This window comes from Peromyscus californicus, unplaced genomic scaffold (genome assembly GCF_007827085.1).
Source record: "Peromyscus californicus insignis strain IS unplaced genomic scaffold, ASM782708v3 Scaffold_3__1_contigs__length_106647218, whole genome shotgun sequence".
Lineage (NCBI taxonomy): Eukaryota > Metazoa > Chordata > Mammalia > Rodentia > Cricetidae > Peromyscus > Peromyscus californicus.
This window is the reverse complement of record NW_026294551.1, coordinates 16270533-16292627: the sequence shown is the minus strand read 5'-3', so window position 1 is coordinate 16292627 and position 22095 is coordinate 16270533. Positions and strand designations below refer to the sequence as shown.

Sequence of the window (22095 nt, the reverse complement as noted above, 5' to 3'; positions counted from 1 at the left end):
GTCACAGGTGTTGTCTGTTAGCCCAGGAGCAGACATGGAGGGCACAGGGTGAAACCCAGGGATTTGTATTGAGGCTCAAAGAAGGAAATGTCCCCAGAGTCTTGTGCTGCTGCCACAGTCCTTCAGCCCATGCTGGACCACACCCCGAGGGTGCCATGTTGAGTTCCAGCAGCCACCAGGGGCCCGGCAACATCAGCTCACACGGGACGTTGCCGGAAGGCTCGGGGCAGCCTCCTCCAGGCAGCTAGCACCCCATAGGTGCCCATCCGCCTCCTGTGCCAGTGCTGACCGAGGATAAAGCAGAGTAGGATGGATGTCACAAATAAGAACAAGAGTATTGACACCACTACGATTATGATGACCATCTGGTTGTCCTGCATAGGTCCTGGGGAGGGAAGAGACAATAGGTTTAGAGATTTTCAGGTGCCAGACACCCCAGGGAGTCCACCCATCACTCCTTGCCCACTTATGCATTCCACAGTCAGCCTGGTAGCAGAAAGCAGTGGCATAAGGTGTCTGCCTCTGGAGTGACATATAAGGAAGGTGGCCTCCACTCTAGGCCATCAGGCAGAGCAGACACCCCTCTTCCAGCAGCTCCTGAGGGCAGTATGTAGAGGCTGGACACCATGGTGTTGTGGAATATTAGTTTAAGATGTGTTACATTCGTTTATGCTGTGGAACATTTGTTCAATGATGCAAAGATGTGTTGCATTCTTTTAGGTTGCATTTGTTTAACTCTGTGAAGCTGTGTTACTTTGCCTGTCTAAAACACCTGATTGGTCTAATAAAGAGCTAAATGGCCAATAGCTAGGCAGGGGAAAGGTTAGGTGGGGCTGGCAGGCAGAGAGCATAAATAGAAGGAAAAAAAAGGAGGAGTGAGAAAAGGAGGAGAGGATGATGCCAGGGGCCAGCCACCCAGCCACCCAGACATGGAATAAGAAGGAAAGAAAAGATACATAGAAATAGAGAAAGGTAAAAGCCCAGAGGCAAAAGGTAGATGGGATAATTTAAGTTAAGAAAAGCTGGCTAGAAATAAGCCAAGCTAAGGCCGGGCATTAATAAGAAAGACTAAGTCTCTGTGTGATTATTTGAGAGCTGGGTGGTGGGCCCCCAAAGAGAAAAGAGTAAGAACACCAACACCACTATGGCCTGGAGGACATCACACTCATGTTTATACCCTGCCCCTTCTCAGGCAGAGCTGAGTGAGTTTCAAGCAAGCTCATTACAGCAGGCTTTGGCCACCAAGTGTCACAGAACAGCAGTACTCTGGGGAACCTGTGCGTCAGGCCAGCCAGCCTTCTCATTGTAGAAAGGGTGGTCATAGCTAGAGAGAGCTCACTACCATGGTCAAGACTACACAGCTCAATGATGGCCAAGCCACTAACTGAGCTCTCCTGGCTTCTGGAAAAGTTGGGGTTCAGCTTGGAACTTGTAGAGACACCCAGCAAGTCAGGGAAGTAAGAGGGAGCCCTCAGGATTCTACATGCACATCAAACCACCGAAGAGTGGGGTTCATGGGTTTTTCTTCCCCACAGTGCTAAGAAGGAGCGCCATCTCCGACCCTCTCGGCCCATAGAGTCAGTCTTCTTACCAAAGACTTCAAGGATCTGGGACTCTGAGATGCTGCGGATTATGTGCCCACCATGGGGCCGCAGGTCCAGCTCAGCCTGGCAGGAGAAGTTGAGATCACCCTTTGTTAGAGCTGTGCTGTTGAATATGGCTATGGCCTTCTGTTCAGTTCCCTCGAAGGTCTGGTTCTGCAGGGTCTCCCTGCCATGGAGCAGAGTGAGGGTCAGGCTCTCAAGGGGCTTCACGGCTGATGCTGTGCACTCAACGGTGAAGGCTTCACCCACAACCACCCGAGGGGGCTTCAACCTCAGGGTGACCTGAGACGGAGGCTCTGTAGGAGACAAAGAAGGAAGGCCACTCAGGATGGAACTTTGTCCCTACAGGCCCAACCTGGTCAGGGCCCATCTCCTGCTATCCCAGGTCCCTAGCTGGACTTGAGAGACAGGAAGTGGACTGGGACTTGGCCTGCTCATTGGAAGGAGGAGGAGGAGGAGGAGGAGGAGGAGGAGGAGGAGGAGGAGGAGGAGGAAGCGGAAGTAAATGGTAGAGAATGTCCTGGGTGCTGGTTCTGTGGGCATGATTTGGAAAATAGAAATGGGGGCTACAAAGAGAAGATCCAGAGATCGTAGAGCCAGCTAGAAGATCTGAACCTGTCTCCATCCCCTCCAGATACTAAACACAAATTTTCCAATTAAAGAGCTGGCTGTGAGCATTCGGAAGGGAGCGCTTCGGCACGTGGGCCCTTGAGGAGCTGACCTTGAGGCTCCTCATGAAGCTGGGGCAGGAGTCGGGTTGCCTCACTTCTCCAATCAGTTTAACAACCAGCACAATTCCAGATCCACTGAATAAGGGCTACAGAGGTATCCTGGTTCCCTTTCAAACTAGAACGCCTCTCCTCCACTCACCCCCACCCCACCTAGGATTTAGAACATCTTTCCATTTTTTGATCCATCAATGTTGGTAATGGGTTGCAGTGACAACCTGGAGGTAAGACATTGCGAGAATCCTGGCTTATCCTGGCAGGTGTGTATACAAGGCTTATACATTTGCCACAGGTCCTTGGGGTGTGTGTGTGTGTGTGTGTGTGTGTGTGTGTGTGTGTGTGTGTGACAAAATCCTGCTCGGCACTTGTATTTTTTCGGTATTCTGTAGTAGTTCCTTCATCTCATGATGCCCACTAGCTCCTCTCATTCTCACTGTCTGTGATGCCTATGGGAGTGCTCTGGTGACTGAACCAGGGATGCCCATGGAGTGCTCTGGTGGCTGAGCTGGGGTAGGAACTGACTTCTAGATCTGTGCAAACCTTGGCCAGACTGACCTTGGAGCAAGATTCAAAACCTGCACGGTCTGCTTCTGAAGTACAGGAGGAGGACTCATGGAGTCTACCCAAGGGTATAAGCAGATCCTGAGCCCACAGGCCTGACCTGCTTGTGGTTCAGGAGCCCAGGGAGACGAGAACCATGATGAGAAGACCCAGGAGCGGTCACTGACAAATTTTGGGACTGCGTAGTAGACATGGGCTCCGCCCTGGGAGTGGAGGCCCATGTATAGACACTCACCATATACTGTGATGTTGAGATCCGTAGAGTACTGCTGCTTCTCACAGGTGAAATGGCAGAGGATATTCGTGTCATTGGAGATGTTGGAGACTAAGAACTGTTTCCACTTGCCTTGAGGGTGCTCTTCCAACATCATCTTACTCATAGAGGTCTCCAGACCACCCTTTTCCGGATTTTCACAGCTCGTGCTGCAGTTGACTTTCCAAGACTCTGTGGCTTCCACTACATGCTTCTCGGACTGTATGTAGACCTCAAACGCCTTCTTACCAGACCCTGTAAGACCAAAAGAATCAGGCAGCAGATGTCTCTGATGCCTGCCCTCAGGGATCGCTATTACCAGCTTAACTGTGTGTCACAGCACGGGTGTGTGTGTTCAGGAGGATCCGTGGAATGAAGATTCAGAGGCATCTTAAGAATGAATCTAGCCTTTCATGGCTGCAGAGGGGGTGTTCAGCCTCAAAGGACTGAAGCACTATCCCTTCGCCTAGGGTATTTTTATTTCTAATTACAGTTTAGCCAGTTGATTTCCATATCTTCAAAGCAACCTAAAAGGAGCTCCCAGAGACCAAATGCCAAGTGCAAATTACTTGATTTCTCAGGTACCATAGTTTTCCAGGTTTCCTGGACCAAGTTTTGCATAGGCCTTTGATCCTTGGGGGACTCTCTGATCCTTGACTCTCAGACAAGATTCACGTAGGGCGATAAGAGAAACAAAAGGTGTGGTTAAACAAAGGAAGGATTAGGGCTAGGTGCTGCTCTCTGGAGCCAGGCCAGGAGCTCAGCAGGAATGCCGCCACAACCAGTGGATGTCATTAAGGCTCAAGAAGACAGGTCACCTTTGGTCCCTCTGTCCCATTCCAGGGTCAGGCCTATAGAAGCTGCCACCCAGTGACTCCTGTGTTCTCTCCTCCAGTCCCTCTGTCCGTCAGCCCTAGGTCAATATTCCTCAAGCCTGTCTCCGACTGCCTTAAGCTGCAGTTTGAAGTTCCCTCTGTCATGAAGACACCTCTGAGAACGGAGTTAAGCTCTGAGCTCACATAATTACAGAGAACTGTCAGGACAGCCTTTGAGTAGTGGTAAGCTCCAGGCAGAGGGGGCAGGTAGTAGTGGAGGGACTCTTTTTTTCGAGACAGCATTTCTCTGTGTAACAGCCCTGACTGTCCTGGAACTCTTTGGCCTCAAACCTGCCTCTGCCTCCTGAGTGCTAGGATTAAAGGCATGTGCCACCACTGCCCAGAGGGACTCCATTTTTAATAACATGGTTGATAAAAGATAAAGATAATGGGGTTGGGGATTTAGCTCAGTGGTAGAGCGCTTGCCTAGCAAGCGCAAGGCCCTGGGTTCGGTCCTCAGCTCCTGGGGGGTGTGGGGGGTGTGGGGAGGGTATAATGACATTGAGGCAAATATGGAGGGGGGTCGTGACCCCGCATGTGTTGTGGGAGCATGTTTCAGATAAAGGGAGCTGCTGGCTCACAGACCTGCCCTTGGCAGCATGCTCTCACGAAGCAATGGAGGGCCAGCATGGCAGGAGCTTGGAAGAGGACTGTGAGAAACAAGGCCAGAAAAGCAACAGGAAAAGGACCTGTTGTACCAGTGACTCATAATGTATGTTGATGCTCTGTAAACATTGTGAAGCTTCTAGAAGGCTAGGCCTACTTCTCTTTATGCTGACCACACAGCCCTGTGCAAGACATCTGGTATAGGAAGATGGGACCCTCAGTGCTCACCTCCACTCTGTAAGGACCAGGAAGGTTCTAGGTCCCAGCCAGCAGGGCCCCTAAGCACGGCCTGTGCTTTCTACCTCCCTACACAGCGCACTCAGCCGTCAGCTAGCGGTTTGTAAGAAGGTGGGAAAAGAGGGTCTTTCCCTGTGGACAGTGCTGGATTTGAACTCAGCATTTGCCATGCACTGGCTGGGCGGCCTAGGGCTGGGCACAGTCTCTCTCTGAGCCCCAGTTTCTTCATCCATTGAGAGGGGTAATGTGCACGGGGTCATGAGTGCAATCAGGCTTGAAAGCATTTGGCAGGTTGTCTAGGGCACAAGGCACTCAGCGCGTAGCAGGCGGGCGGTGTCCTTCCCGGTTTCCTTGACCCGCTGCAAAGGGTTTCGTTTTCATTTTGTGCCCTAGTGAGCGGTGTCTTCTGCTGCCCTCTGCTGTTCACTAGGCCCCTTTGGCACAGTCTCATCCTCGCTTAGACCCTGGCATCCCTTCCTGAGTCCCCTACTCACCCACCACTCACCAACCAACCTTGGTATCCTGTCACATCAACATTCTCAGAGCCCCGGGCTTATTCCATCTAGTAACCGAGAGGCCATGATTCTAGACACTGCCTGAGACCGTGGAAAAAACCAAAGCCAGGCTGTCACGGTCTTCTGTATCCATGCTGGAGAGGCCCCTGTGGCCAGGATGCCCTCCTCCCCAACCTGAAGCCCAAGGAATAGTGTGAAACTCCCCACCCTAAGATGCCACGTGCTGGGAACCCTGGGGACCGCTTACCTGAGCAGCAGAGCAGGGCAAGAAGGGTTATAGACAGGCTCCGGCAAGCAAAAGAAAACATCTCAGGTGGGGTCTGTGGGGTCTGTCGGCTCCAGGGGCACAGCTGAAGGCTGCCTGGAGGGAGATGGAGAGATGGACACCACAGATTGAGGAGTGAAGGCTGGAGCCCGGGCTGAAATCCTCCGTAGTCTTCTCTGTACCAGTGATCTCATTTCCTCTCATTATCTGAGATCAGGAAGCCATATGCACAGGCCAGCTCCCAAGCCTTCAGGCCCTCAAGAATTCAGGCAGAGGAAGCTGGGAAGCAGTTGATAAGCTGGCGTGTAACACGGTCCTCCCACGTGGCTTACTCCCTGTGTAGGGTTAGGAGAGCAATGGGAGCTCACATTCAAGGAAGTATGTGCGACACTCGGGCATGTGTGCAGGCACTTACGTGTGTGTGTGTGTGTGTGTGTGTGTGTGTGTGTATGCGTGTGTACATGGAATTCCTATTTCTATGCACGGGGCAGATTGAGGCCTCAGATCTGGGGAACTCTGAATCCCACCGGGCCTCTGTTGTAGTCATCTCTGGGAAGATAATATCCAAAGTTAGAACACTGTCACACAGCAATCTCCTGCTAATGCCCTGCATATGTCTGCACACCTTAATGTCTCGCTTAGTTTCCAGGAGAACTCAGCCAATGCAGGGCCCACATGGGGCTCAAAGACTGCAAAAGGGGAGCCCACAGTGGTCTCCAGTGGCCTGGGCCCAGGAGTCAGGGAACAGACTGGCTACAGCCCATTTCAAATCCTAGGCCTTTTTCTGGGCATGTCAGTTAGTGCCTTCTTGCCCATCTACTCTTCAGGCAGGCCTTGGTCTGGGAAGGCTAGAGCCTAATGCTTTCCGGGCAGGCTTTCCCACAGGCAGTGAGCTATTATGGGATAGAAGACCTTCCCAGGCAACGCTGTGCTCACCATATAGCCAACCTTACTCTCTCGGTTCTTAGATTCTCCAGGACAGGTGTGGCAAAAGCAGGCCTCCTTGATTTCTTGGTGGAATCCCAGGAAGGGCCTATCTGAAGGGAGTCCCAGGGTTTTGAGGACTTATTATCTAAGATCAGGAATCCACATGCAAGGCTGGTTCCCAGACCACCGCACCCCCCTCCCCCGAAGTCAAGCAGCGGAAGCTTCAGTGGCTCAACCAGTGGCCTGGGTTCCTGGGTTGAAGAGTCCTATGGTGTCCTGCCGTTCCCACCACGCTGAGCACTGACTGTGTGTATAGATCTCCTCTAGTGCAGATGATGTCAGCCTGGACCCAGGGAAGTCCCTGCATGCGGCTGCCAGGCTTTGAGATCATTCCAGAAGGGAGGGAAAGACAGAGTAAGCAGAGAGAAGTCGGGAGAAGGGGAGTGGGGTCAGGGGGGTCTGATCTCACATGGGGTGACAGAGTGCTGAGAACAGGAGTGGACGCCTGGAAGGGTCTGGGTGATACAGTGGAGATTGACCTCCTCTGGATAATAAAATAAAATAATAATAATAACAACAATAGTGGTAATAAAGCCGGGCGGTGGTGGCTCCCGGCTTTAATCCCAGCACTCGGGAGGCAGAGGCAGGCAGATTTCTGTGAGTTCGAGGCCAGCCTGGGCTACAGAGTGAGTTCCAGGAAAGGCACAAAGCTACACAGAGAAACCCTGTCTCAAAAAACCAAAAAAATCAAAAAACAAAAAAAAAAAGTGGTAATAATAATACAGCAACGCAGACAGACAGGCCTTCCTTAGGGAAGGAACAGTTCTTTTTCCATTTTGGGGGTGCTGGTGACTGAGATGCTGTGGCTTCGTACAGGCTAGGCAAGTGCTCAGTGCTGCATCCCCAGCACTCTTGGTGCTCTTCATTATGAGACAGGGTCTCACTAAGTGGTCCACCCTGACCTTGAGCTCACTTTGTAGTTCAGGCTCAGAGAAATTCGTCATCAGGCAATTTGTGGTTGTGTGAGCACCGTAGTGTGGCCACACAAACCTGGATGGTACAGGATACAACGTACTTCGTGCACATAGTTGTCCATGCCGCACTTGAATGCCACCAGGGGTCTGGGGACAAGGCGTTACAGTGTTACGAGGGCACGAGGTCTCCGATGGTGTGGACTTTCTATCTTCAGTGTAATTTCTGGGACCTGTTGTGCAGGTGACTCATCACTGATTGAAATGTTGTCTCAGGGCATCAGCTGTACCTACTTCATGCTGGGCACTGTCAAAGCACTCTATAATTATTAACTAATTTCTCCGAAACTCTACAAGCTCAAGTGCTCCTACTGTTCTCATCTCCTAGAAGGAGAAACTGAGGCACTGAGAGGCTGAGTGGTTTGATCAAGGTCACAGACCTAGGAAAGAGTGAAGTCCCTATGAGTGACAGGCAGCTGTGATAGCTGATGAAGCCCACCAGAGCAGGGGCAAAGGGCCATTGTGAGGGTCAGATTCCCTGGAGACCCTTGGGAGGGACAGGCAAGACAGCAGAAGGCCGGAGGAAACTTCCGGACAAGGCTCAAAAAGAAAGCAAACAGCCATGACCAGAACAAGCATGGAATCTCAGCAGAGTTATAAAAAGATGCTCACAGAACAGAAGGGAGAAGGGAGGCTGCCAGGGGCTGGGAAGGGAAGTAGGAGTAGGAGTTTTTCTTTTTCTTTTTTTTTTGTTTTTTCCGGAGCTGAGGACTGAACCCAGGGCCTTGTGCTTGCTAGGCAAGTAAGTGCTCTACCACTGAGCTAAATCCCCAACCCCATAGGAGTTTTCTTACGGGTAGTTTCATTTTGTAAGATTGGTTCCGAAGATTAGTTTCAGAACAATTGAATGTGCTTGGTTGAAAAATAAATAAACAAATGGGTATACAGCTCATTTTATATGTACAGTTCCACAATAATAATAATAATAATAATAATAATAATAATAATAAGCACTCGGGAGGCAGAGCCAAGCAGATCTCTGTGAGTTCGAGGCCAGCCTGGTCTACAAAGCGAGATCCAGGACAGGCACCAAAACAACACAGAGAAACCCTGTCTTGAAAAAAACCAAAAAATATATAAATAAATAAAAAATAAATGAAGATAAAAATAAGCCAGGTGGTGGTGGTGGCCCATGCCTTTAATCCCAGCACTTGTGAGGCAGAAGTAGGTGGATCTCTGAGTTTAAGGCCAGCCTGGTCTACAGAGTGAGTTCCAGGACAGCCAGGGCTGTTATTACACAGAGAAACCCTGTCTCAAAAAACAAACAAACAAATAAATAAATAAAACCAGATGTATAATCCCAGTACCACTTAGATGGCAAGACAGGTGGATGGTGAGTTTGAAGCCAATCTGGGCTACTCTCAACCCCCTTGCCCAATAATAAAAAATAAAGGACACTATAAAATAATGTATGCCATAAGATATGGAACAAAGTAAACCAAATCTTAGAAAAATTAACTTTTCAGACTTAATTTGAGAAGAAATAGACATTTGAGTGGGGGCTGCTGAGACGGCTCACTTGGAGGGTACAGGCCCTCGCCACCAAGCCTGATGACCTGAGTTTGATTCCTGGGACCCATGTGGTAGAAGGAGAGCACTGACTCCCACAAGCTGTCCACTGACTTCGGCATGTGTGCTGGAGCATGCATGTGCCCCCTAAAATAAAATGTAATAAAGTAGAAAAGAAAGATAATTTCTTTCCCAACTGATATGCAGATTCAATGCAACTCCAGTTAATCCCAATAAGGTTGCCCATGGAACTTGAAAGCTGATCATAAAGTGTTTGTGGAAAGATAAGAGGATAAAGACATGTGGAAAGAATAAGATAAGCAATTTGCTCTTTGAGTATTGAGATTCAATAAAACATATTAATATGGGTATAGGGAGATTAATTAGCGGGTCCCAGTTTCTAGAACCTAGAAACACACCTGACGAACACATGTCAGGGGTAGCACTGTGGATGGCTGGGTAAAAGAAAGGTCTGTTATGTGAGGCTGAGTCAGCCGATCAACCAGATGGGGAGGGGGCGTGGCATCCCCACATCACATCCATTGGAGAACCCGATTCCATTCACAGTGAAGAGTCGTTATGTGCGAAGGAAAACTTTAGGAACATTGACAAGAAAATGTCGGAACTATTATGTCATTGGGGTAAGGTATTAGGCAAGACTTCAAAACTGTCAATCATCAACAAGAGGGGCTGGGGATGTAGCTCAGGGGGCAGAGTGCTTCCCTGGCACGCACAGGTCCTGGGTTCCATTCCCAGCACTGGAAAATAAACATCAAATCATCATCAAGTGCATCAAATCCACAAAACAGTGTCAAAGGAAAGAGGAGATTACTTTTAACTGGACAGAAATTAAGACGAAAACCACGCCCACTAAGTTGGCAGAGTTAAGAAATCTAAAGGTCAATTTTTGGAGAAGTTATAGGTCAATAGAAACTTTTACAATTACTGATGGGAGAGTATATTGGTTCCCTGGAGAACAACAAAATATTATCTTGTAAAGCTGAATAAAAACGGACTTGTTTTGTATTTTTCTGTGTTTGTGACCAGAAGAGGGTGTTGGATGTCCTAGAGGTAAGGTGGTCCTGAGTCACCGCTTGAGTTCCGCTGGGAACGGAACTTCCATCCTCTGCAAGAGCAACAAGTACTCTTAACCGCTGAGCCATCTCTCCAGCCCCGAGCTAAGTAGATCTCTCCCTGTAATTCACAGTTCTCTTAGATATGTATGTGTCCTGGAAGAACTTTTGTGCCAAGACTCAGGAAACATGTGTTCACTTCCTACCGTCTGTGTGACCTTAGGCAAACCATTCAATCTCTTTTTGGGTCCACTCCCTCATCTGTAAAATGGGATTCAGGATAACATCTCCTTCATTGAGTTGTTGTGTGAATTAAATGAGTTAATTTTTCCCCCTCGAGACAGAGTCTTCTATAGTCCAGGCTGGCCTCAAATCCGATATACAGCTGAGGCTGGCCTTGAACTCCTGATCCTTCTTTCTTCATCACCCAAGCACTAGGATTTCAGGCATTTGCCACCACATCTGGCTTAAACGAGTTGATGTTTTAAGGTATTCAGAAAGCTAGGCACCGTGTAACCATCTCACAAAACAAAAACAAGCATGTTTGTATGACCGAATACTTCAGAGAAGAAACTAACACAAAATTATAGCAAGTGGTTGGAAAGAGAGTGAGTGGCCCCTGAGGAGCTAAGTCCATGAAAGCTTTAGTGACATTTCATGCCGGGTGGTGGTGGTGCCTGCCTTTAATCCCAGAACTCGGGAGGCAGAGCCAGGCGGATCTCTGTGAGTTCAAGGCCAGCCTGGGCTACAAAGTGAGTTCCAGGAAAGGCGCAAAGCTACACAAAAAGAATACAAAGGCTGCTGGGCGGTGGTGGTGCACGCCTTTAATCCCAGCACTCAGGAGGCAGAGGCAGGTGGATCTCTGTGAGTTTGAGGCCAGCCTGGTCTACAAAGCGAGTTCCAGGACAGGCTCCAAAACTACACAGAGAAACCCTGTCTCAAAAAACAAAAAACAAACAAACAAAAAAGAATACAAAGCAGAAAATTCCTGAATATCTATAAGGAAGAAGAGGCTTGGTGGGAATGTGGGCCATGGCATTGACATCTCCTGTCACTGACTGCATGGTTCTCAGGAAGAGAACCAAGGTGCTCATTTGAGAGAAGGGGAGTGGATGGCAGTGGTGGCACACACCTTTAATCCCAGGAGGCAGAGGCAGGAGAATCTCTTTGAGTTCAAGTCCAGTTCAAGGTCTAGAGTGAGTTCCAGGACAGCCAGAGCTACACAGAGAAACCTTGTCTCAAAAAACCAAGAGAGAGAGACAGAGAGACAGACAGACAGAGAGAAAGAGAGAGAAGGGACTGTCCCTTTCCAGGTCACAGCCCATGTGGACCTGGGGGTAAGAAAGAGGTGGCCCTGTTGGGCATGGTGGCCCACGTCTTCAATCCCAGCACTCCTGAGTAGAATCAGGCAAGCTCTGGGAGTTCCAGGCAAGCCAGGGCTATGTTTCTAAATCTGTCACCTACATGGATGCCACCCAGAGGGGGAAGGGAAGGAAGAAAGCAAAAAACAGGAAACAGTCACTAAGGCGGGGCCAGGTTGGTGGGCTGGGGACAAAAAAAAACATGAGCTTCCGAAGCTTTGATGGAGGTAGTCCCTCTGGGGATCCCCCCAGCCACTCCGCTTACCAGAGTGGGGAGGGGGAGCTGAGGCTTAGAGAGAGGAAGAGATCAGAATTCAGGCTTGATACTTAAAGAATCCAAAAGTTCCACACTGCCAGGCTCGTTGGAGGGGAAGTGGGAAAGCCAGAGGCTGTGACTTACCGTGTGGGGCTCGGATGCTGGCAACTGGGGATCCTGCCAATGTGGTATGTGTGTAAGTTTCTACCGGTTCAACATTTAACTCACTCAGGGGTCACGTGTTTCCTGTGCCCTGGTTTCTACACCAAATTAACATGATTTGAACACTACTACTGGCTTCCCCCCACATTGTCATAAAACGGACCTAACAAAATTATTATTTTATGCAGATTTTTTCCTTTTTCTTTTTCTTTTTCTTTTCTTTTTTTTTTTTTTGAGGCAGGGTCTCACCTTATAGACCAGGCTAGCCTCAAATCCAAAGTCTTCCAGTCTCAGCCTCTTGAGGGCTAGCTAGGATTCTAGAAGTCACCATGCCCTTAACAGTTTTCAAACACACAGTTGTGTAGCTCTTAGTACATTCACCATGAGCCATCTCCAGAACTCTTCACCTTTCCAAACTGAAACTCCAGACCCATGACAGTAATTCTCCACCCCACCCCCCCACCCCACCCCAGGCAACTCTCATTCTACTCTCTGTCTCTCTGTTTGACTCCTCTGGGCCCTTCTCCAACGCCTTCATTTCATTCAGTGTGACTTCCTCCCGGTTCATCCATGTGGTGGCATGTGGCAGTATGCCCTTTTCTAAGGCTGAAGACACTTCCACTTTACATATTCACACACCACATTTTTGTTTATCATTCACCTGCCCACAGCCGGACATTGTGTTACTTCCACTTTCTTGCTGTTTTAAATGGTGCTGCTATGAATGTGCTGTGAAAATTCCCATTGTCTTTATTTTACTTATTTAGTTTTTGTTTTTCGAGACAGGGTTTCTCTGTGTAGTCCTGGCTGTCCTGGACCAGGCTGGCTTCAAACTCAGAGATCCACCTGCCTGAGTGCTGGGATTAAAGGTATGTGCCACCACCGCCTGGTTCCATTGTCTTTTTATTTTATTATTATTATTATTATTATTGGTTTTTTTGTTTTTCAAGAGAGGGTTTCTCTGTGTAGCTTTGCGCCTTTCCTGGAACTCGCTTTGGAGACCAGGCTGGCCTCGAACTCACAGAGATCTACCTGCCTCTGCCTCCGAGTGCTGGGATTAAAGGCGTGTGCCACTTTTAAAAATTATTCCTGTGGGTTGGGGATTTAGCTCAGTGGTAGAGCGCTTGCCTAGCAAACGCAAGGCCCTGGGTTCGGTCCTCAGCTCTAGAAAAAAAAACCAAAAAAAACCAAAAAACAAAAAGTATTCCTGCATTTATTTATTTAGTGTGTGCATATTCATGAATGCAGAGGTTCGCTGCACGGTGGAGGTCAGAGAACACTGTGTGAGTCAGCTCTTTCCTACCTCGTGGGTCCCGGGGATTGAACTCAGATCATTGGGGATGACATACGCCTTTACCTGCTGAGTCATTTTGTCGGCTCACACTCCTATTTTTATTTTCTCTTTCTCTCCGCTCCCTGGCCACCATAAAGTGAGCATCTCAACACTTCCTCATGCTCCCTACCACAGTGCTCTGCCTCCCCATTGCCCAGGAAGGACAGCGGAGTCAAGTGGCCACTGACTGACAACTTTGAAATCTTGACCCAAACCACAATCTTTTCGGAGAGCAAGGGCCTTATAGGAGATCCTTAGGTCACTTGGAGACCATCCTTGAAAGACATTGTGGGACTACATTCCTTCCTCTTAGCTTCTCAGCTAGAAATGTGGCTGTCCCCTCCCACGAACGTACCAGCCGCTGCAGAAAGGTATGAGTATATAATATTGCAGAGCTATGCATTTGAAAATGGTTAAAGGGCCGGGTAATCTGGCTTTCAGTTCTTTGGAAACATACTCAAAAGTGGAATTGTGGTATCAGAGGGCCACTCTGTGAAAGTTACAGAAGAACTGCCATCTTTTTTTTTTCTTTCTTCGAGACAGGGTTTCTCTGTGTAGCTTTGCGCCTGTCCTGGAACTCACTTTGTAGTCCAGGCTGGCCTCGAACTCACAGAGATCCGCCTGGCTTTGCATCCCGAGTGCTGGGATCAAAGGTGTGCGCCACCACCACTCAGTTAAGAACTGCCATCTTATTAACTGTCCTTGGTGTGAAGCTTCTTGAGGCCTCTGCTGGAATGCGCCACTCACTGTTCCTCTGCACTTGTCCAGGTAGTAGCACAGAACACCATCTGGCTGTGTCCTGCACTCCACAAAAACCCGTTAGTGACTAAGAACCATCACCTCAGATCTCTTCACGTCTGTCCCCTCAACTAGCAAGTCATTTACTCTAGCAGGGTGGTTTTGTTTTAACAAGCAGGAAGTGTTGGGTGGGGTGGGGTTACTGGGCAGCCAGCCAGCTAGGGTCACCCACAAGCAAAGGCTCTGGTTCCCATGGACAAGCTTCACAACCCATAGCATTAGAGTTCTGGTTCGGCAAAGCCACAAATCAGATCTTATCAGGAGTTCACAGAATCTTCCAGACTGTGAATGAACGCTGACCGTGAATACTGAGGGTCTGCTGGCTCTGGAACAATTTCTCTCAGTGCTTTTGTGCCTCAGTTTCTTCAACGGATCCCCCCTGAGACACAGTTTCTCTGTGTAACCGCTCTGGTTGCCCTGGAACTTATTCTGTAGACCAGGCTGGCCTGAACTCACAGAGATCCACCCGTCTCTGTCTCTTGGGTGCTGGGATTAGAGGAATGGACCACCACAATGCTTCGAAGTAATTTTTAAATGTCCTGCCACACTGCTGGCAAACCAAGGCCTGATGTGACCAATGCTTTAGCAGTGGCTGTTGTAGACATCTTTATCAGTCAGCGTCATATTGTCACAACAAAACGCCTGAGGTAATCAATTTATTTCTGTATTATTTTATGTGTATAGGTCTGCATACAATATAAATGCCTGGTACCCACAGAGGCCAGAAGAAGGCATTGGATGTCCCGGAACCAGAGTTACAGACAGGTGTGAGCTGACATGTGGGTGCTGGGAATTGAACCCTGGTCCTCTGAAAGAGTAGCCAATGCTCTTAACTAACGAGCCATCTCTCCAGCCCTGGTAATCAGATGTAGAAAAGAAAATACTTAGTTCAGTTCTAGATGGGGGGGGGGGGGCATTGGTTTGTCTTCCTCCAGTGAGGGTGGCGTAGAGCAGTGGTGGAGGAGACAGTCACATTGCAAGCCAGTAAGCAGGGTTCTACAGTCTCTTGATATGGGATGGAAGGCGGGGGACACTTTCACATATTCTCTGCTATAAAGACACACTTGTACTCCACACTGTACAGAGCCATTGGGACGTCTATGTCACTCCTGGCTTAGCACTGGCACACTGTTACTGGTTTGCTTGTTTTTAGCTGACCCCCTTTCTCCCTTAGGGGGTAGAGAGGTGAAGGGTATACACACTGCTTTAGCAGAATGAGAAAGGGCTCTCGATTTCAGTTAAGCGCCAACTAACCACCAGCAGAAAGAAGAGCAAAGTGTTGACCAGAGTAGAGAAGGCGAGTTTCATGGGAGACTGAGAGCCACTGGCTGAGAGCCCAAATAAGAGGCTGTGGGTCAGTGTGGAATCACGGGCTTACACAGATAACTTGGAAAGCATTGATTAAGGTTTGTAAACAATAGGCACACAATGAAGTTTAGTTGTTACAGTTGCTATTTGGAGATGTGCTTCTCTGTGTCTTTGTATATGGTGGCAAGGACACCTGGCACCTGTACTGTGGAAGGGGCTCACAGAATGCCCAGTCCCACGATCAGCCTCACTCTACAAGGCACAGGGGGGCGTACAGTCTGATCAATGTTGATTCACAATGAGAAGAGCTTGTGGCTGTGGGTTACATAGAAAGCTACCAGCTAATGAAGGAGTTTAGAAAACCAGGTGCCTGGGGGGGGGGCGGGGGGGGGATGCCCAGTGAGTGGTTAGGAACCCTGGCTGTTCTTCCAAAGGACTTCAGTGCAGCACTCACTGGCTCACACTGTAATGCCAGTCCCAAGGGATCTGATGCTCTCTTCTGGCCTCCATGGACACTGCATGTGTGTGGTGTACAAACATACATGCAAAACACCCATACACATATGGTCTTCTTTGGTCTGGACCCTAGCCTCATTTCAGGGAAATCCCACCAGAGTGTGGAGTCAGATCAGCATGCAGGCTGGTCGTACCGAACAATCCACTGCAGGAGGAATTGGGGTGGACAGCACACCAGCGCCTTCTAGTGGTGGAGAGAGTAAGCATCCTGCTACTTACTCTAAATGGCGAGAGAATTGTCTCTCTGGGCAGGGTGGCTGCAACCAAACATTTCTTCATGTTCAAAGGTAGATGTGGACACAGATGGGTCCCTGAGAAACTGTGTGTTTTGAGACAAGATTTCACTCTGTAGCCTATGCTGGCCTGAAATTCACTGGATAACCTAAGTTGGTCTAGACCTTGTGGCAATCCTGCCTCAGCCTCTTCCCAAGGGCTGGGTCACAGGCATGAGTCACCAGGGAGTTTGATGGACTATTTTGTTTTTAATTATATGTATATATGTTTTGTCTGCATGTGGGTATGTGCACATGAGTCCAGGTGTTCACAGAGGCCAGAAGAGAGCATTAGATCCTCTGGAGCTGGAGTGACATGAGACACCCCATGTGGGTACTGGGAACCGAATTGGGATGCTCTGGAAGAGCATCTAACACTCTCAACCAGTATGCTATCTCTCCAGTCCCCTGAGGGACTATTTTTAATGAGGGTGATATACATGGATGTAAAAATGTATCCATAAACGTCCAGGGGAGGACATGCAGAAGGAAACGTCTTGAGAACCAAGCTGGACTTGAACTCCTTGCAATCCTCTTGTTCTGTAGACCAGGCTGGCCTCAGACTCACAGAGATCCATCTGCCTCTGCCTCTTGAGAGCTGGGATTAAAGGCAAGTATGACTACGCCCAGCCCTTCTCTCTTTTTACTTCCATTTTATGGATTAATAAAACCAGTGTGCTCAGCTAGGGACAAGGGGGAGTGTGGCGTTTCTTTAGGAAAAGGCCAGGGCAGCTGCTTGGGAATGGAGAAATCCACCAAGCAGAGGCAGGCGGATCTCTGTGCATTCGTTCAAGGCCAGCCTGGTCTACAAAGTGAGTTCCAGCACAGCCAGGACTACACAGAGAAACCCTGTCTCGAAAAACAAAAACAAACAAGGAGCAAAGCGACTCCCAAATCTAAAACTACCTTTATTTGTGGTTGGCTCAGCGTAAGTCACCTTCATCAATGAGCAGAATTATAAAACTGTACAGGAGGTACAAAAATAGGCCATTTAAACTTAGATAACGGCCCTCATATATCATGAGCTTTAAAAATACACATAAAAGTTGTACAATCTGGCAGTTTATAAAATATAAAGTTAAAAGAATATTTTAGTTTCCATGAAGGGGAGTGAATCACACAATCAGCACATATCAATTAAACAATTAACTGTCTACAAAGACACATGGCACAAGATTTTTAAAAAATCATCTAAAAATTAACATTTTACCCAGACCAAATTATTCACCCTTTAAAGACAAGGCTACAGTAAGGTGGCAGGATACAGTGTAACTTTTCCTTTTCCAGTTTAAAATGGTCAGGGGTATTGTCCAAAACAGATCTGACGTGCTTTAGTCAAGTGCAATTGTAACCGATATACTTCAGAGTAAAAATTAAATAAATATAAATAGATTCAATAAATAGGTCATCACAAAAAGAACTACACAAGGTCCTTGTGTGGGGACGCCACAGAGCTGGCTGGTAATGCTTAGGTGAGTGGGGACTCCCCCGTCACAGTTTTAGGGACAACTGGGAAGGAATACTATACCCACCAAACACATGGGGAACAGGAGAGATGAGGCCATAGGATTCTGGCAAGCAGTATGGCTGAGGCTGCTCCGGAGGGAGGCTCAGCAGATGTGCCTCTGTGGCTGTCTAGGAGTACAGAAGAGGCCTAAGCGCCCAAGGCAACCAGAATCCCCTGGAAAATCACTAGTTCACAATGAAAACCAAGACCGGGGAGAGCAGGCGCTTTGGCTTCAAAGAATTCAGGCCTCATTTGGAGGTCTGCTGACCTTCAGAAGAAGCCGATGGCAGGCCCCTGCTGGCCAACACCATGGCTTCTGGATGTGAGAGATGGGCAAGGATAGAACTGTTGGAAAGCCCATCACAGAGAAGGGCAAACGGGATTTCAAAAGGCTCTTTCCAGGGCAGCTGTGGCTTACTCTTCCAGCTCTTCCTGTCCTCTGGACCATGATGATGAAGACAAGGAACAGAGAGCAGACTCAGGCACAGAGAACAGAACCCTGGCCCAGCAGAAGACAAGTGGTCAGCACAGGAGAGCATGCAGCCAGAGGTGGCTCTGCAGGAGGCCACCGCAGCAGCTGATTGATTAGCCTTTCATTTGGGGGAAAGGAGCTGCAGGCGCTAACTGAATCACATGCACACAAAACTTCCATAACATCAAGTGGACTCTGAGGAGAGGCTCATGCCTATCTTCAAAGTTGATGGAAAGCACTTGGCTGTATCTGCTGACCTCAGACCTCCACCTTCTCTGCAATGCATCATGTGAAGAGCCTACAGCCACTGCTGTATTGAGAGCAGGGGACACCTCTGCAGGGGTTCACCTTCAGTCTCTAGATGGCCTAGCGATTTGCCAAGTGATAGCTATGTTCCCAAAAGTGCAAGTGCTTTGGTGCCCAATGACACGGCACACTTCCTAAACTTGAAGTTCAACATAGATAAGGTTTAAACAAAGATAACACATCCCAGAAAGAGCTCAACTCCATCCTAAAGCTGAAGATTCTGGACTTGTAGGCAACCGGGCAGTCTTCCAGGGATCTTAGCAGTCTCTGAAGATGTTACAGTGCTATAGAGCTGCCCCGGCCTGAAGGCAGAAAGCGTCTGTTGCTGAGCACCCCAGATGCCCACAGCGTTTTCACGACACACCCGGAGAGCTAACAACTAACTGCCTGGTTCCTAGAAGACAGACAGAGGTGAGCCGCCCACAGCTGACCGATTCTGAGATGGGACAGTTTTAAGGCACAAGTGGGGCAAACCCCTTCCTACCCACTTGAGTTTTCTTTCTGCCCTGACACTTGGGTGCTAATGACTCTCATGAGGCTTTAAAAGGCACAAGTCTTCCTGTACTCTTCATCTGTGTCCCAAGTGTCTCGTGTCCCACCTAGCTCTACAGAAAGTTTCAACTAAGCATGATGAATAGAGGACTTTTGAAAATTTCACTGGTTAGAAACTGATCTGCTAAGTGGCAAGGACATTTAAAAAGCTGACCCCAAGCAGACTGGAAGTAACACCAGCTGGGCCTTTAGAAAAGACTTCAGCACTTCCCAGAGGGAAACTTAGCCATGAGGAACAAGGGAAGCAGCGTCCCGAGGCAACCCTGTCAGACCATACTGCTTCCATCTCCTGCCACTGGAGTTCCCTCTTGGGCCCACTGGCAAAGTGCTATGCTAAGAGATAAACAGGAAGCCAACCATGGGGCTGAGGTTCCAAGGTCTAAACAGGGTTACCCATGAGGTTCAAAGATGTAGGAGATGAAGAGAAAGTTAATCCAATTCTACAGCAGCAGAGGAAGCTTTGGGTAAGTGGCCGTGGGACCAGTACACCAGAAGACCTCTCAGGGGACGCAGCAGCGAGAACTCCAGTCAGTGTAGTGCATAAAGCTGCCAAGGCTACTCTTAGCACAGAACAGAATGGAGCCTCAGCTCACCAGGACTGCACAACAGAGAGCACGCTGGTTCCAGGGAGTCCACACAGAATCCTCCCTCCCACGGACCCTGACTGCAGGCTAACTCCTAAGACTCTTGGGAGGGGAAGACAGTAAATTCTGATTGGAACTAAAGTTAAAAATAGAGAAAAATGGTATTGATATAATTACTTTGACATTAATACATTTACAAAGTGTTGCGAGAATGTCTTACTCTTCAGCCTTAGAGAATGTTCTACATTCTTGAGGGAACGGTGATTTTTGGTACTGCACAAAACTGAAGATATTATATCTTGCATTTCTTCACAAGCGTCAAGCCACATTTAACTTACTTATGCAAATGCAGCTTTCTGCAATATGATCAAAATACACTCATTAAAATTTGCCAGAAATATAAAAGCTGGCCTAAAAAGCCTGTGGTGGTCCTGGCCTTGGCTCTCTATCCCCGGGGCTTTGGCTCACAAGCTGTGTGCTAATGTGCTAGCCTCTGGAGCAGAGGGGCCCTGTCACTCACCTTCTGGTTCTGAGCCTCTCCAAGTGACTGAAAGGTTCCCACTAGTTGCTCCCCTCTGGCCCTGAAGACCTGTCTCTGTTCCTGTCTGGTCTTAGCTGCCTTCTTGGTGGCCAGGGAACTCACACAGCCAGGATTCAATCTATCAGGGGCCACTATTCAGGCCACCTGGCTGAGCGAGCACTGCATCCAGAACTGAACGTCCTCGTCCTCTTCACCTTCTATTCCCAGACATACCTCAGCTGTCCACAGGCATTGCTAACCAGTCTCTAACTCCATGCCCCAAACTTACACCTTGCTGCACGAGGCAACACAGGCTACTAGTAACTTGGAGATGCCTCCTATCTCCGGGACTACACCTCTGAACATCCTCTTCCTTAGCACCCTGAATCTCTCAAACCAATTCTAGCAGAGGGTACACTTGCTGCACCCCAGCCAGGCTGCTCGTAGCATGTAGGAAAAACTTCCTCACTGAAAGGTCTCCAAACTGCCATCCCACAGGAATTTTAGAAAGAGATATAAGTGGAAGAGAGTTCGTCCAGTGAAAGGGAATCGAGCTCATCCAGTGAACGGTCGATGCTGCTCCTTCTGCAGCCTCTGGGACAGGCCCACCTTTGTAGACAGCCCTGACTACAAGGCTTCAGGGCCACATGCCTCAGCTCTCTGTAGTCATGAGGGGCCACCTCTCCCGATTCCTAGGATCAGCATTATCCTCTTCTGGCTGCAGGGCAGCAGCAGCTCAAGGCACTTGGTTTGAGACGCTTAGTTTTCCTGCTAATCCCAGAGGCAGTAAGCTATGGACTGCAGACATCAGGCCCATGGTCACTGTTGGGGCCACCAGACTAGAAGGGCTGCCCTAGCTCAGAGGGCATCTGGAGTCACTGGAGGCTGCGGTTCTGTGGGCTCATGCAAGTAGTAGGTCTGGAAGAGTCTCTCATGTCTGCACAGCTCCATGGCTCGGTAGGTGTGTGAGAGGAGGTAGGGGAAGCGCGATGTGAAATAGCGCACAAAGTCATCAGGGATGGAGCCCAGTGTCTCCTGCACCTCCGCGGGCAGCTCTCGGTAGTGGTGTTTCTGTGAAGGAGCAGAGACACAGTTTTAGCAGCCGGATGACAGTGCTAAGGGCTTCTTTGTAAGGAAAGATTCGTACTCCAACAATACATTCCAGTGATCCTGTAGGCTTGCCTTCTTCAGAAGCGGAGCTCGAAGTGGGTGAGGCTCAGCCTAAGGAGAGCAGCTTTAGCGTCACTATGGGGCCGGCCACCTGGAAGGGAGCACATGCCTCCCATGCAGGCCATGGAATTGTAGTGTTGGTCCTAACAGGATTGGAGGCTGCTTCTGCCTGAGGTCAGCTCAATGACCGCACAGGTCAAGAGCATTCCCAGGACTCTAAGAGGACACAGAGGAACCCTTCCCCAAATCCCTAAAGACTTGGCCTTGTATAGGAAAGTGACCAGAAAGTCCCTGGTAGAGCGTGCTTATAAGGTGTCTGTCAGGCAGCCAGAGGGTACCATAAATCAGCAAAGACCATGAAACCCTTATGTCCCAAGAGACTGGGCCTTAGAGCTTAGCCCTGCATCCTAAAGTCTCTGGAGAGAAATTCCTCAAGGGGAGACATGGTCGTCTACTTGTAGTGACTGGAATGAGGATGGTCCCCATAGGCTCATATATTTGAATGTGTGCTCCCAGATGGAGGACTATTTAGGATTAGCAGGTGGGCCTTGTTGGAGGAGGTGTGTCACTGGGGGTGGGCTTTGAGGTTTCAAAAGGCCACACCAGGCCCAGTCTCTTTCTCTACCTCCAACTTGTGGATCAGGATGTAGCTCTCAGCTACTGCTGCAGCACCATGCCCGTCTGCCTGCTGCCATGCTCCCAGCCATGATGGTCATGGACTCACCCTCTGAAACTGTAAGCCAGCCCCTAGTTAATGTTTCTTTTTATAAGTTGCCTTGGTCATGGTGTCTCTT

The 22095-nt window shown here is 49.0% G+C and overlaps 2 protein-coding genes across 3 annotated transcripts in view; both read right to left on the bottom strand.

The window, feature by feature from the left end:
• Positions 1-49: 49 nt before the first annotated feature.
• Icam2 (intercellular adhesion molecule 2) lies at positions 50-11996 on the bottom strand. The gene is made up of 5 exons (XM_052758867.1): positions 11946-11996; positions 5627-5740; positions 3129-3401; positions 1592-1900; positions 50-385 (listed from the first exon to the last, which is right to left on the bottom strand). The coding sequence occupies exons 2-5, from the start codon at positions 5685-5687 to the stop codon at positions 198-200; spliced, it is 831 nt and encodes a 276-aa protein (XP_052614827.1). The 5' UTR covers positions 5688-5740; positions 11946-11996; the 3' UTR covers positions 50-197.
• Positions 11997-17078: 5082 nt separating this feature from the next.
• Positions 17079-22095, bottom strand: part of Ern1 (endoplasmic reticulum to nucleus signaling 1) — a 103261-nt gene continuing 98244 nt past the window's right edge. For both annotated transcript variants that reach the window (XM_052756995.1, XM_052756994.1), the window contains one exon: positions 17079-21202. In XM_052756995.1, the coding sequence (XP_052612955.1) occupies positions 20990-21202 (213 nt within the window). In that variant the 3' untranslated portion in view covers positions 17079-20989. The remainder of the gene's footprint in view (positions 21203-22095) is intronic.